We start from the raw sequence: 13,234 nt of genomic DNA on the forward strand, positions 1-13,234 counted from the left end.
ACATCACCATTTTTCTCAGAAAGCATATTTCTAAAGGTTCTGTTGACTTCAAATTTTCACCAGATGTTGATAACAACCAAAGAAAAACATATATGAAAAGAAAACAAATCTAATTAGATTACAAATTAAGTTATGTGTAATAAAATTAAATTACACAGGAAAAAAGTATTGAACACATGAAGAAAGGGAGGTGTGGAAATGCAGTGAAAGCCCAGACAGCAGCTGAAATCTCTCAGTAGTTCTTTAGCAACCCTTCCTCATTGTAAATTAACATCAGCTGCTCCAGTTCAACATCTACATTACTAGGATGATGAAGATGAAAGCAGAGTGAACATTTCAGCAAGACAAAGATCCAAAACACAGCCAAGGAAACTCGCAAATGCTTTCAGAAAAACAAAATCAAGCTGTAGAATGGCCCAGCCAATCACCTGACTTGAACACAATGTGATTTTATTCCTCAAATGAGAGTCATCTTGAGGCTGCAAAATACAGCTTAAATGGGTTCATAAAGTTATTTGGAAAATACTAAAAACCCAAAATGCGAATCATACAAATTACTTGCACTTGATTTTCTACAAGCAAATTTAACAAATCTATGTATTTTCTTGTAATTTATAAAAAAAAAAGAAAGAAGGTGCACTGTCATCTTGTGCCAATGAGAGTGTCTCAAACGCACCTGATATTGTTATTCAAACTTGTCAGTTTGAAAGTATGAAGATCTCAGGAGGCCTTGAATGCAGTATTATACAGGGATAAATTACATTCATTTGTTTTGTTTTTTTATCACAGAATAAAGCCCGACAGACTAACAAGCAGCTGGACGCGAATGAGATTGCATGGCTACTTGCCAAAAAATTAAAAAACTAGTCACAAAACATTGTTCTGATCCAAACTAGTTTCATTGTTTAATCAAATACAAAGCAACATAAATGAAAATGGCTTAATGGAGCATACACTAACATGAATAATATTTAGTCACAAAATGGACCCAAACAGTCAAGAACAGCATTTAAATGGATATAAAGATATTCTGACCATCAAGTTGATTTGAAGTACTCAGACGAGCCTTTGTTATTAGTTACAGCAGTTCTCTAAAAAACATACCTTGGAATTGTGTGACTAACCCCTTAAAATCAAGCATTCCAAAGAGTTGTGAATTTATATAGTGTTTTTTATTGAGAATAAAAAAAATCAGTTTTGCTTTTTGCTCTTGCAACTCTGATGGCACAGTTGCTTTAAGGTTAAGTTTGCTTGCATAAAACATATTAGACCCCTACATCTTAATGTAGATCATTCCTAACAACGACCCCATTCACATCAAATAGTGATCCGATTTAGGACAACAACTGCAATTAGGATAAATGACTTTTATAAGCATTTTTTCGGGCTCTAGGAAACCTACATCCTGATAGTAACAAAAAGCTTTCAAAAGCTGAGTGAGGGGAATGTGTACTATCCTTAAAAATCGCAGTTGCTGTATTTTCCATAAAGGAATCAAATAAAATCTGCTGCCAATGTTGTTTATAACCAGTTATCTTGTTCAAAGTAACAGATCTGTGTATATGCTTGCAGAAGCAAGTCCATACTTGCTGAGTAGCATGTGTCAGATCTAGTCAATCAAGACCAAAAATGTTAATATTATCATACCAATCAAGGTTGCCAGGTTTTCACAACAGCACTAGCTGAATGGCCAATCAAACCTAGCTCAAAACCAGCTAAATAATATAAAAAATACACCATCAATATATACACGTTATACATAGTATAATTTTTTTAATGACTAATAACTGTATTTTGTGTATATTTATGTATTTTTAATAAATTATCTTCTCTGAATATTGAATGCACAGCTCTTATGTGTCTCAATGAGTCTCTTATGTTACTGCCGTGTGAAGTTTTCCAGTTCAAAACTTTTTTAAATACTATGGGTACTATGAGTAAATACAGAACAATACTGGTAAAAGTGAAATCCAAATTTGTGAAATTATTTTTAAAGTACAGATATTTTTAAAACCTAGCAAACATTCAAGCTATTACTAATTAAATTGTAAATCAACTGACATTTTTAGTCTTTATTTTGCAACAATTCTGGAGAGCCCTGCCAATCTGTTACCCTAAAAACCTCCTCTCCCCTCCTCTAGAGGATTACAACAGTCCGTTTCAGTAAAATATTTCAACACAACTATATAAATATAATTAATGCAACATGTATTAATGCAATATAAAATCAACCCACAACAAGTTGTTAAAAGTAGCCCAATTTCATTGGAAAATCCCAGACTTGGCAACCCTGATACCCATTTACAAGTTGTTATGCGTGAAATAATGATATATTGTAAGCATATATGACAAACTTTAGCTTTGTACTTCTGGAGGGGGTCTTGTGGTAACAGAGCAACTTCTATCAGAGTGAACAGAAAAACTTTTTTGAAAAAACAAATGTTTAGTTTTGGACGTCATGTTGGAATACTTCCAAAGCTATCAACTGGCATTACTGTTTGCTAGTTTCATCACAATAAGTGCATTTAAAGGAATGCATTAAAGGGACACACCTGCCTCAACCTGCCCACAGACTGGAACAGAATGGAATTTGAAACGTTTTAGCCAAAAATGTTTCCATGGTAAAGGTGTTTTTTGCAGAAACGTTTCAGATTTCGTTCTGTTCTCCAACTACGACTGAAGTAGGGGGTGAAATATGGATCAATTATCAGGTGAGTGAGTCTTTCTACATGCTTGGATGACAAATTATGTGGGCACCCAGTCGATCACAGTTCAGAGGTAGACAGCACCTTATTGGAAAAAGAATTTAATGCACCAAAAGTAGCAAACTCAGAGCATTACTCTAATGCCTAATGATGTTCCACTGTATAGTTTTGGGGGGTTTTTGTATGGTAGGGAGGGCAACTAAGAATATCCTAAAACTAACATCCCCAGAAAGTTACAAAGAGGTTTTTGTTGTTGTTGTAATATCCTAAAGAGAACATAGTCAATAGTTTCATGTAATTTGTTGTGGAAACCATTGAAAATTCTGGAATGTGTTTTAGTAGCTCGCTGTTAGGATTTTGTAAAGCTTGGCAGTATTATACCCTAATAATAAACAAAAACATACAGTACTCATATTCTGTATTATATTGTAAATAGATTAGTGGGAAATCGCATACTTCTATGCTATATAGTACGCTAAAAAGTTTGCAAATGACCTAGGACGCCACTGATGTGGGTAAGTCACGTGTTGATGACAAACTGGTGGGTGTAGTATGTCTGAATTCCATTCATACCACTGACATTCATACTGTATAGAATATATTTTTGAAATGGCCAAGTAGTACATTTAAATTCAAACTCAGTACCTACTAGTAAGCGATTTCAGACGCAGCCATTGTTGTTTTTTGCAGTTTGGCTTTATATACGTTTGGTATTGAAAGGACAGTTCACCCAAAAAATAAAAATTCTGTCATCATTTACTCATTTTTCACTTGTTCCAAACCTGGTTGAGTTTCTTCTGGTGAACTTACACAAAAAATACTGAACAATGTTGGAAAAAATAGCCATTGACTTCCATAGTTTTTTGTTGGCTGTTGTTATTGTTGTAGTTGTTCATAATATTGATGTCAGTGGCTGCTCATTACCATAATTCTTCAGAATATTTTGCTTTGTGTTCAACAGAAGAAATAAATTTATAAAACTAAAAGTATGGAGCCAATTGAGTCTGAGGAAATTATGAGGGAATTCTCTTTTTAGGAGATCTGTGTTTTGGTCAGTTGTGTCACTAGAAGTAGTATTTGTAGCATAGTATCCCAGCAGGCATAGGACATCAACATGACGTCAGATTCACATTGTACCCCAATTTTGTGGGACATCGCGTTTTGATTGGAAATGCAAATTGGGTTGACATCAGAACCCAACATCAGGCCGACGTCCATGTCCAACGTCAGACAGATGTCGCATTTTGGTAAATTTCCAACACAATCTAAAAACAACAAAATTTCAATATCTAATGATGTTACAGCTTGACGTTGTGTGGGTGTTATCACTATGAAATTTATCAGATGTTGGATTTTGGTTGCCATACCTGATGAATAAATGTCAGTATGTGACGTCAATATGACATTGGTTTAAAATGTTAGCTTGATGTTAGATTTGGGTCACTTTCCAACACAATCTAAAATCATCAAAATATCCACGTCAAAATGACATTGTCCTTAAAAACTGGCAACCTAAATCTTACCTAATATTAACCTCTTATGACACTGTGTTTGTAGTTGAATAAGGGTAAGATTCTTATTTAAAAAAAACACTAAACTTTTTTTTTTTTTTTCATTTTAGGTCCCTTTAAGACCCTTAGAGTTAAACTCTTGAGTTTTGCCTTTTTTAATCTATTTAGACCAAGAGTCTCAAATTCAAAATGGCGGTGACTGTTTAAATTAGCATTTTTACATTTAAATAGTCATAATAATGATTAAATAATTATTATTATTCTGTACCAACCAATTGTTGCTTTACCAAAAGTTTAACAGATAGCATAAGAACAGCAAAAACTGTTTGGGTAACTTTACTGACTTTACTAGCAATTGTTCTTCTGGGTATCTTTCTTTTTTGTAAAACTACAACAAAGAGGGGAAAAGTATAAATAAATATTCACATTTATTTTGAATATGTTCAATTCAACCAGCAGTAAAATGTACATACTTTTTATTGAAATCTCAATACACATGAGGAAAATCAAATTAAATGAGATCATATTAATCGAATATTGGCAGAATTAGCATATTTGTTACACCAGCAATATAATTTGTAAGCCATGAAAAAGTGTTTGTTCAACAAAATACAGATGGTATAAAACTGATAATAATCAATGACCCTTGAATATTTACAAAAATAGAGTTTTAGTAAAAATAGAGCATGTATGCACATTTATATCAATGTTTAAATCAGCAACAGAAATAATATGCATGTGCATTAAAACGAAAGTAAAACTGAAATACAGTATAGTGTAGTACTTTAAATGTCCAATAGGTGGGGGATCAAAACCACAAGTGGCTATTTGCACAACAATGATAGTGATTCAAAAACATATGTTTTGGGGGTACAAATTTCCTTATATTTTTGATGTCAGTTGCAGGCCTGCGGGAGGAGGAGGGATGGCCATAAATGGCCTGCGGGCTGGGAGATTGAGACCCCAGATTTAGATGCTTTCTGGGTCTGGCAGGAGCAATTTTAGCAATACTTAGCATGGATCATTAAATCAAATTAGAACAATAGCATCTCCCTCAAAAATTCGAGTTTCCATATTTTCATATTTTATTCCATTTACATATTTAGGCTTGACTAGTCAGTAGTTACATCATGTACTAAGACTTATTGAAAATAAAAGTTGCTATTTTCCAGGTTAATATGTTTGTAACAACTTTACTCTCATTCTGGTAGTATAATGTAGCTAAGTGCTATTTCAGGTACTGCGCAATATCATTGCTTCTTCTGCAGCCATGGTACGACAGCAACAATGGTTGATTATTACGAGGGAATAAGAGCTTAAATCCTACTTAAAAATAGCTACTTCTTATTTTCTGTCTGTCTTAGTACACAGTGTAACTAAAGAGAAGAGTCAAACTTTACATAGTCAAGCTCTATCTTTTTCAGCTTTTACAGTGAAAATCATAGGTCACCAACACCACTGCTAATTCTGAAAGTCATACAGGTTCTAAAAAAAAAAAAAAAAAAAAATATATATATATATATATATATATATATATATATATATATATATATATATATATATATATATATATATATATATACGTAAATTAGAACTTCAAAACGCAGTCTACGTGAGCAGTTTTAAAAGCATATCTCTGTATCTGTACTGCAATCATATCAGTTACCATCGTCTTCTTATTTTTACCTCAAATCATCTCTTTGTGAACCATGCGAGTAATTGAGCTGGATGTAGCGCAAGAGTTAGTGTTTGCTGTCCACTACTATCTGCTTCATCACGCAAGCAAGAGCTCGCAGCAAAGACAGCGACATGGTCAACCGTCTGTGACCTTCCTGATCCCACAGGCTTCAGCAGTGTAGATCTCAGCCTGTTGTTTTTATACCTTACATCAGTCTTCATTTCACCGCAAAAATTCTTTGTTTCTAAATGCTCTCATGATTGTATACACTTTCAGCAAATAGTGAAGTGAATTTAGGGAGCCAATAACTGGGATTTCATTACTCTGTCTTAATGCATATTTTGAAGCATCGCATGACAAACAAGTGAAGAAAGCCCTTAATTTTAAATAAAAATCCCTTATTTCACACACAAAAAACAATATGCTTGCTTGAGGAGGTTTTGGACTTGGATGATAAAGAGTTCATGTGAATAATGGGTGATGGAAACACATTTGATGATTTCTTTTTCTTTTTTTTTTTAATAAACACTGGATCATCAGAGGTGGCTTTTTATATTGTCATGATACCTGTTTTTGCGATTGTATCATTTACATTTTACCTTAATCAGCTCAAATAGATTACAATTTTCAGATTTGAACCCTTATTTGTAGGAACATGGCATTATATTTTCATCAACTTACCAATTATAATTTATACATTTGGTCACGCACTTCAAAACATGAAGTGCTACACAAAACTACTTAAGTAGGATAGGATACAAGGAGAAAAAAACAGTAGACTAAAACATCAAATTAATAAAATATTAGCATTTACAGACTTGGGGCAAATTAAGCAACAGCTTTTGGAATATAAAAAAGTGTAATTTTAGGATTTATTTCAGATGAAATCCAGTGAAAAAATGAATGAAAAAGCATGTTGTTTTTAATGAAGACCATATAACATGCATTTGGAGAAGTTTCCCTGTCAGACACATTTGGGAGGACAGTTTTAAATGATTCATGCAGTGCAATGATTGCAGTTGATTTGAAGAATGATTTAATTTGATAATTCTGTACCAGTGTTATTAATAGGAGATTAACCATAATAAATGGGATCTGCTTGTTTGAGATAAATTTTTTGTTGTATGCTACTATGAAAATGAGATTTTTTGTTTCTTTTCCCCTGTGCACATAGGTTAAGCTTTAGCCAAGGAAATTTTAGCTGTTTGAGAAGGGCTTTAGTGGAAAGATGAACTAAAAATGGTTTTCTGGCATTGTAGTGTGGGCAGTGAAACATTGTTAGTCATTTGATGTACTCATGTGTCTGTAGCTGAGCCTAATAGTATTTATTCATTCATTCATTCATTTTCTTTTTCAGCTTAGTCCCTTTATTAGTCTGAGGTCGCCACATCAGAATGAACCACCAACTTATCTAGCATATGTTGTACGCAGCGGATGCCCTTCCATCTGCAACCCATCACTGAGAAACATTCATACACACTCATTCACACACATACTCTACAGACAATTTAGCTTACCCAATTCACCTACATGTCTTTGGACTTGTGGGGGAAACCAGAGCACCCGGAGGAAACCCACACACAAACGGCAACTGACCCAGCCGAGGCTTGAATCACTGACCTTCTTGCTGTGAAGTTAACGTGCTACCCACTGCGCCACCGTGCAGCCCTGATAGCATTTAGTCTTTTGTTATTGTTAGTTTAGTGTTAATGTAGGGGTAAGCTGCATCATTAGCAGTATTATGTTCTTTAAAGTCATCAAAAATTTCACTGTATTTGTTTTGCCATGTTAGTCAGTCAATATTTCACCTGCTTTTGCAACTTTACACTCATGTTAGCAAACAGCAACAACTTCAACTAATTGTCATCCATTTAAAAAGCTCTGTGCCTTTCTTTAACATTGATGCAATGCATTGAGTCAGTGTAAACACGCAACTTTTGGAAAATGCTTGAAAACAATAGCCAGACAGTGGTTTTGCGCAAAAATACTATTTTAAAATGTCTCATAATTAGTGTATAGATATAGCTTTAGTGATACACTCACCGGCCACTTTATTAGGTACACCTTACTAGTACCGTATTGGATCCACTTTTGGCTTCAGAACTGCCTTAATCCTTTGTGGCATAGATTCAACAAGGTACTGGAAATATTCCTCAGAGATTCTGGCCCATATTGACATGATAGCGTCATGAGTTGCTGCAGATTTGTTAGCTGCAATTCCATATTAATCCATAATAATCTCCCATCCCACCACATTCCAGGTACTCAGGTATTCAGGTACACATTCCACCATAAAAGGTGTTCTATTAGATTGAGATCTGGTGACTGTGGAGGCCATTAGAGTACAGTGAGCTCATTGTCATGTTCAAGAAACCAGTCTGAGATGATTTTCACTTTATGACATGGCGCGTTATCCTGCTGGAAGTAGCTATCAGAAGATGGGTAGACTGTGGTGATAAAGGGATGGACATGGTCAGCAACAATACTCAGGTAGGCTGTGGTGTTGACACAATGCCCAGTTGGTACTAATGGGCGCAAAGTGTGACAAGAAAATACCCCCCACACCATTACACCACCACCAGCCTGAACCGTTGACACAATGCAGGATGGATCCATGCTTTCATGTTGTTGACACTAAATTCTGACCCTACCATCTGAATATCACAGCAGAAATCGAGACTCCGCAACACTGCCAGGCAACATTCTTCTACTGTCCAATTTTGGTGAGCCTGTGCGAATTGTAGCCTTAGTTTCCTGTTCTTAGCTGACAGGATTCAATTCAATTCACCTATATTTGTATAGCGCTTTTACAATGTACATTGTGTCAAAGCAGCTTCACATAAAAGGTCATAGTAAATTGTAACAGTGTAGTTCAGGTTGTAGTGTTTAAGTTCAGTTCAGTTTAGCTCAGTTCAGTGTGGTTTAAAAATCACTACTGATAGTCCAAACACTGAAGAGCAAACAGACATTGACATTGACAAGAGCAAAAACTCCATCGATGCGCAGCTCTACAGATCCCAAACCATGCAAGCCAGTGGCGACAGTGGAGAGGGAAAAAAAACTTCAAAAATTAGCGAAAGTGAAGAAAAAAAACCTTGAGAGAAACCAGACTCAGTTGGGCACGACCATTTTAATTTCTCCGCTGGCCAAACGTCTTGTGCAGAGTTGCAGTCTCAGCGGCGGAGGCTGGAAGCTGGCCTCAGCGAAGACTCGTCTGTCCCTATAGCGTCATAGGAATCAGTCTCATGTTCTCCACTCCTCCATGACCACCACAGTTGCTGCTAAGGATACGGCCTGGTCCAGGATATGGAAACCTTGGAATCATCTCGTCGTTGGTATCCCCGGGTGCAGATGGAGAATAAAGAGAATAATTAGCGTAGCTGCTGTTCATAGTGTATATAAACAAGATGCAGAAACCTGTGTGGAAACCCGCTAAGTGGTGCACTGAGTGTATGCTTTACTAAACAGATAGGTCTTTAATCTAGTTTTGAATTGGGAGAGTGTGTCTGAGCCTCGGACGTTATCAGGAAGGCTATTCCAGAGTTTAGGAGCTATAAATGAGAAGGCTCGACCTCCTTTACTTGACTTTGCTACTTTAGGTACTACTAGAAGCCCTGAGTTTTGAGATCTTAAAGAGCGAGTTGGATTGTAGCGAGACAGAAGGTTGGTTAGATAAACAGGAGCTAGATTATTTAAAGCTTTATATGTAAGAAGCAATATTTTAAATTCAATACGAAACTTAACAGGCAGCCAGTGTAAGGAGGATAAAATTGGGGTGATATGATCATATTTTCTAGACCTGGTAAGAACTCTGGCAGCTGCATTTTGTACTAATTGAAGTTTGTTAATAGAAGATGCTGGGCAGCCAGCAAAAAGTGCATTACAGTAGTCCAGCCTAGAAGTCATAAAAGCATGGACTAGCTTTTCTGCATCTGAGATGGATAGCATACTTCGTAACTTAGCGATATTTCTCAGAAGAAAAAAAGCAGTTTTTGTGACATGGGATATATGATTTTTAAAAGTTAAATTGCTGTCTAATATCACACCCAGATCTTTTATAGTAGAGCTAACGCTAACTTTGTATCCCTCCAATTGTAGGTCGAGTTGTGAGATCTGCTGTGTACAGGATTTAGGCCCAATAAGTTCTAATTCTGTTTTGTCTGAGTTTAAGAGAAGAAAATTGTTGGTCATCCAGTCTTTAACATCTTTAATACACTCAGTTAGCTTAGATAGTTCAGACATCTCGTCAGGTTTAGTTGAAATATATAATTGAGTATGGTGGTACAGGTGGTACAGGTGAATTAGGTAGGCTAAATTGTCTGTAGTGTAGTGTGAATGAGTGTGTATGAATGTTTCCCAGAGATGTGTTGCAGCTGGAAGGGCATCCGCTGCGTAAAAACATGTGCTGGATGAGTTGGCAGTTCATTCCGCTGTGGCAGCCCCAGATTAATAAAGGGACTAAGCCGAAAAGAAAATGAATGAGTGAATAAAATTTGCATTAACGAGTACCTAATAAAGTGTATAATAATATTGTTTAAATCTATTTAAAGTTAGATAGAAGAATTCTTCTGGATTTTTTCCTAATGCAAATTTTTATTAGATTTAGATTTAAGATTTAAGCCTCACTCTGCTGTAATCATTTGATTCACGAATTGAGTCGGGAATTGCTGTGTGACCCAGTGTTGGCTCTGTGTGTGTTTTTAGGTTGTGTGGAGACAGCTGAAGTCGTCCTATGAGGTGAGCGTATCCCATCGGCCCGTCGGCTCCCGTCAGTGCCATCAGCAGCAGGACTAAGGGATGTCACAAGTAGTTCTCCTTCTGACTCTACTCAGTTTCAACTCCTGCATCCAGGTAAGACATCATCTCTATTTACTTCATTACTCTCTCTGAGGCTGATGACTGTTCAAAATCGAACCAGTCATTTGCGCAATTACACACGTTAACTGCATGTTTGCTACATACCTACGTATAAATATACTGTAAAGAAGGGAAAAAAGAGGTTATATTGTATTTATGTGGATAAATCGGTCACACTTTACAATAAGCTTTGATTAGTTACTGTATTTACTGACATGACCTAATTATGAACCATACCCGTACAGCATTTATTTATCATAGTTCAACATTTACTAATGCATTATTAAAATACAAATTCATGCTTGTTACCATTAGTTAATGCACCGTGAGTTAACATGAACTAACAATGAACAGCTTTAACTAGAACTAGTATGAGTACTATAATGAGTATGGTATGCTTTAACTAACATTAACAAATGCAACCTTATTGTAAAGTGCTACCGCTAACTCTTACCATTGCTAATGTGAGCTTAAAATGCTTATTTTATCAATCAGACTAAAAACAGAACTAATTATTGGGGCAAATGTTAGCCTGTAACTCCATCTGGACAAGTATGTCTGGTATAATCATGGCTTTGCAGATTTTATCTGGACATCTGGTCACTCACTACTCTTTCTCAAACAGCAGCTTGAATCCCCCGTTCCATATTGCAAAAGAAACACAGTTTAGCATGCTTGGAAACAGAAGATCTTTCACAGAGTTTATATACTTTACAGGAATATAAATTAACATTTTCAGGCACTTGAGTGAATCCTATTAAAGCTGAGCTTTAGAGAAATAGATATCACTTTGGCATATGTAAATAGTTAAATAGTTCACAATAGTTTAAAAAGAATAGATGTTAATTTGCTTGCCTTCAGGCCATCACAGATGTACAGTGGAATTTGATTTTCTTCAGCAGATTATATCTAGCTAAATCCATAGTCCTTAGTGATTTATACAATGCAAGTTATTGGGTCTACCAGCACAGTGAGAGTCAAAAAAAACCTATTAATACTAATGCTGTTGCTACTATTACTATCGCTAATGATAATCTGTTGGGCTTCTAAATGTTAATTACACTGTCTGCATTCATTCGAAGTGGTTTGCTGAAATTATAGCTATTCCCAGCCAATACTGAAGAAACCAGCAAGAAAAAAATATTATTTACATGTTTGCTCAGTTCGCACGTACGTACATTTTACATTTACGTCAATTTTAAAGGCTCTCAAGGCTATAGTTAGTTTTGAATGTGAGACTTATATTCTATGGTAACATTGTAAAGGGGAACTATTATCCAAATATCACTTTTATAAGGGGTTGAAACACAGTTTTGTGGTAAAATATAGCCAGCCGTCTTAAAAAGTATTAAAAATTGATTAATCAATTATGAGAAAATTAAGGCCCTTAAAAAGTCTTGATCGTGTTTTTACGAGGTCTTAAATTTCGTTCTAGCATTGTCCAAAGTGTTTGACTCCATAAAAGTATAAATATATTTATTTTTCTCGATTGGTTTGGGCCGGGTGCTTCTCTGTCCTGGTGATGTCAAGTAATTTGCAACAAACACAGGAAGGTGATGTGATGCTCTCCACATGTTGGGAAACCAAAGAGCAGGGCTATTCAATTGGCGGCCTGCGAGGCAATTTGTTTCTGCCCTCCAAATCATGTGACCAAGACATCAAAAATAAATTTTGTTCAGTCGAAAAGCGGCTGCTATAGTTATGAAGTGAAGTGCGTCTGTTCAATACAGCACGAGCTGCAGATGAAGTCTGCGCTGAGCATGAGTCACCTGACATTAAGCGAGTGGCGCGGGCAGCCAAAAACATTTGGATAGTTAAGCTTAAAGGCTTCTCAACGGCACGTTTCTGTTGGACAGAACGAACCTGCTGCAAATAAACAAAGTTATGCCACCTGTGTGCTGGTTTAAAGTTCCGAGCTTATAGCTACACCAAGGCAATATGCAAGCACACTGGATTAACTATAGCAGCGGGCCGTTCACGTACCGCGTCTTTCCTGTGCGCAAATTCGTTATTTCCATGATTACAATAAATGCCAATTTGCATGCGCAAGCGGAGCGATGCGCTCGCGCCTTTCAGACACACCGAGTTGAAAACATTTCACAAGAGCACAGGATGACATGTTAGCCACTAAACTGACAAAACGCAGAATAGTTACGTTTCCTCGTGAGCACAGGATGACATGTTAGCCACTAAACTGACAAAACGTAGAATAGTTACGTTTCCTCGTGAGCACAGGATGACATTTTAGCCACTAAACTAACAAAACGTGAAATAGTTACGTTTCCTCGTAAGCACAGGATGACATGTTAGCCACTAAACTGACAAAACGTAAAACAGTTATGTTTCCTCGTGAGCTTAGCATGACAGGTTAGCCACTAAACTGACAAAACGTAAAACAGTTACGATTCCTGGTGAGCACAGGATGACATGTTAGCCACTAAACTGACAAAATGTAAAATAGTTACGTTTCCTCGTAAGCACAG

At 36.2% G+C, this 13,234-nt stretch overlaps 1 protein-coding gene across 2 annotated transcripts in view; it reads left to right on the forward strand.

Annotated features, from left to right (window-relative positions):
• Nucleotides 1-13,234, forward strand: part of gcgra (glucagon receptor a) — a 159,227-nt gene that overhangs the window by 97,671 nt on the left and 48,322 nt on the right. The window contains exons 1-2 of one of the 2 annotated variants that reach the window (XM_056454176.1): nt 2,671-2,711; nt 10,599-10,745. In XM_056454176.1, coding sequence (XP_056310151.1) covers nt 10,692-10,745 — 54 coding nt within the window. In that variant the 5' untranslated portion in view covers nt 2,671-2,711; nt 10,599-10,691. Of the gene's footprint in view, nt 1-2,670; nt 2,712-10,598; nt 10,746-13,234 lie in introns of those variants that run through there. The other variant, XM_056454175.1, reaches the window with a different exon arrangement.

This window comes from Danio aesculapii, chromosome 3 (genome assembly GCF_903798145.1).
Source record: "Danio aesculapii chromosome 3, fDanAes4.1, whole genome shotgun sequence".
NCBI lineage: Eukaryota > Metazoa > Chordata > Actinopteri > Cypriniformes > Danionidae > Danio > Danio aesculapii.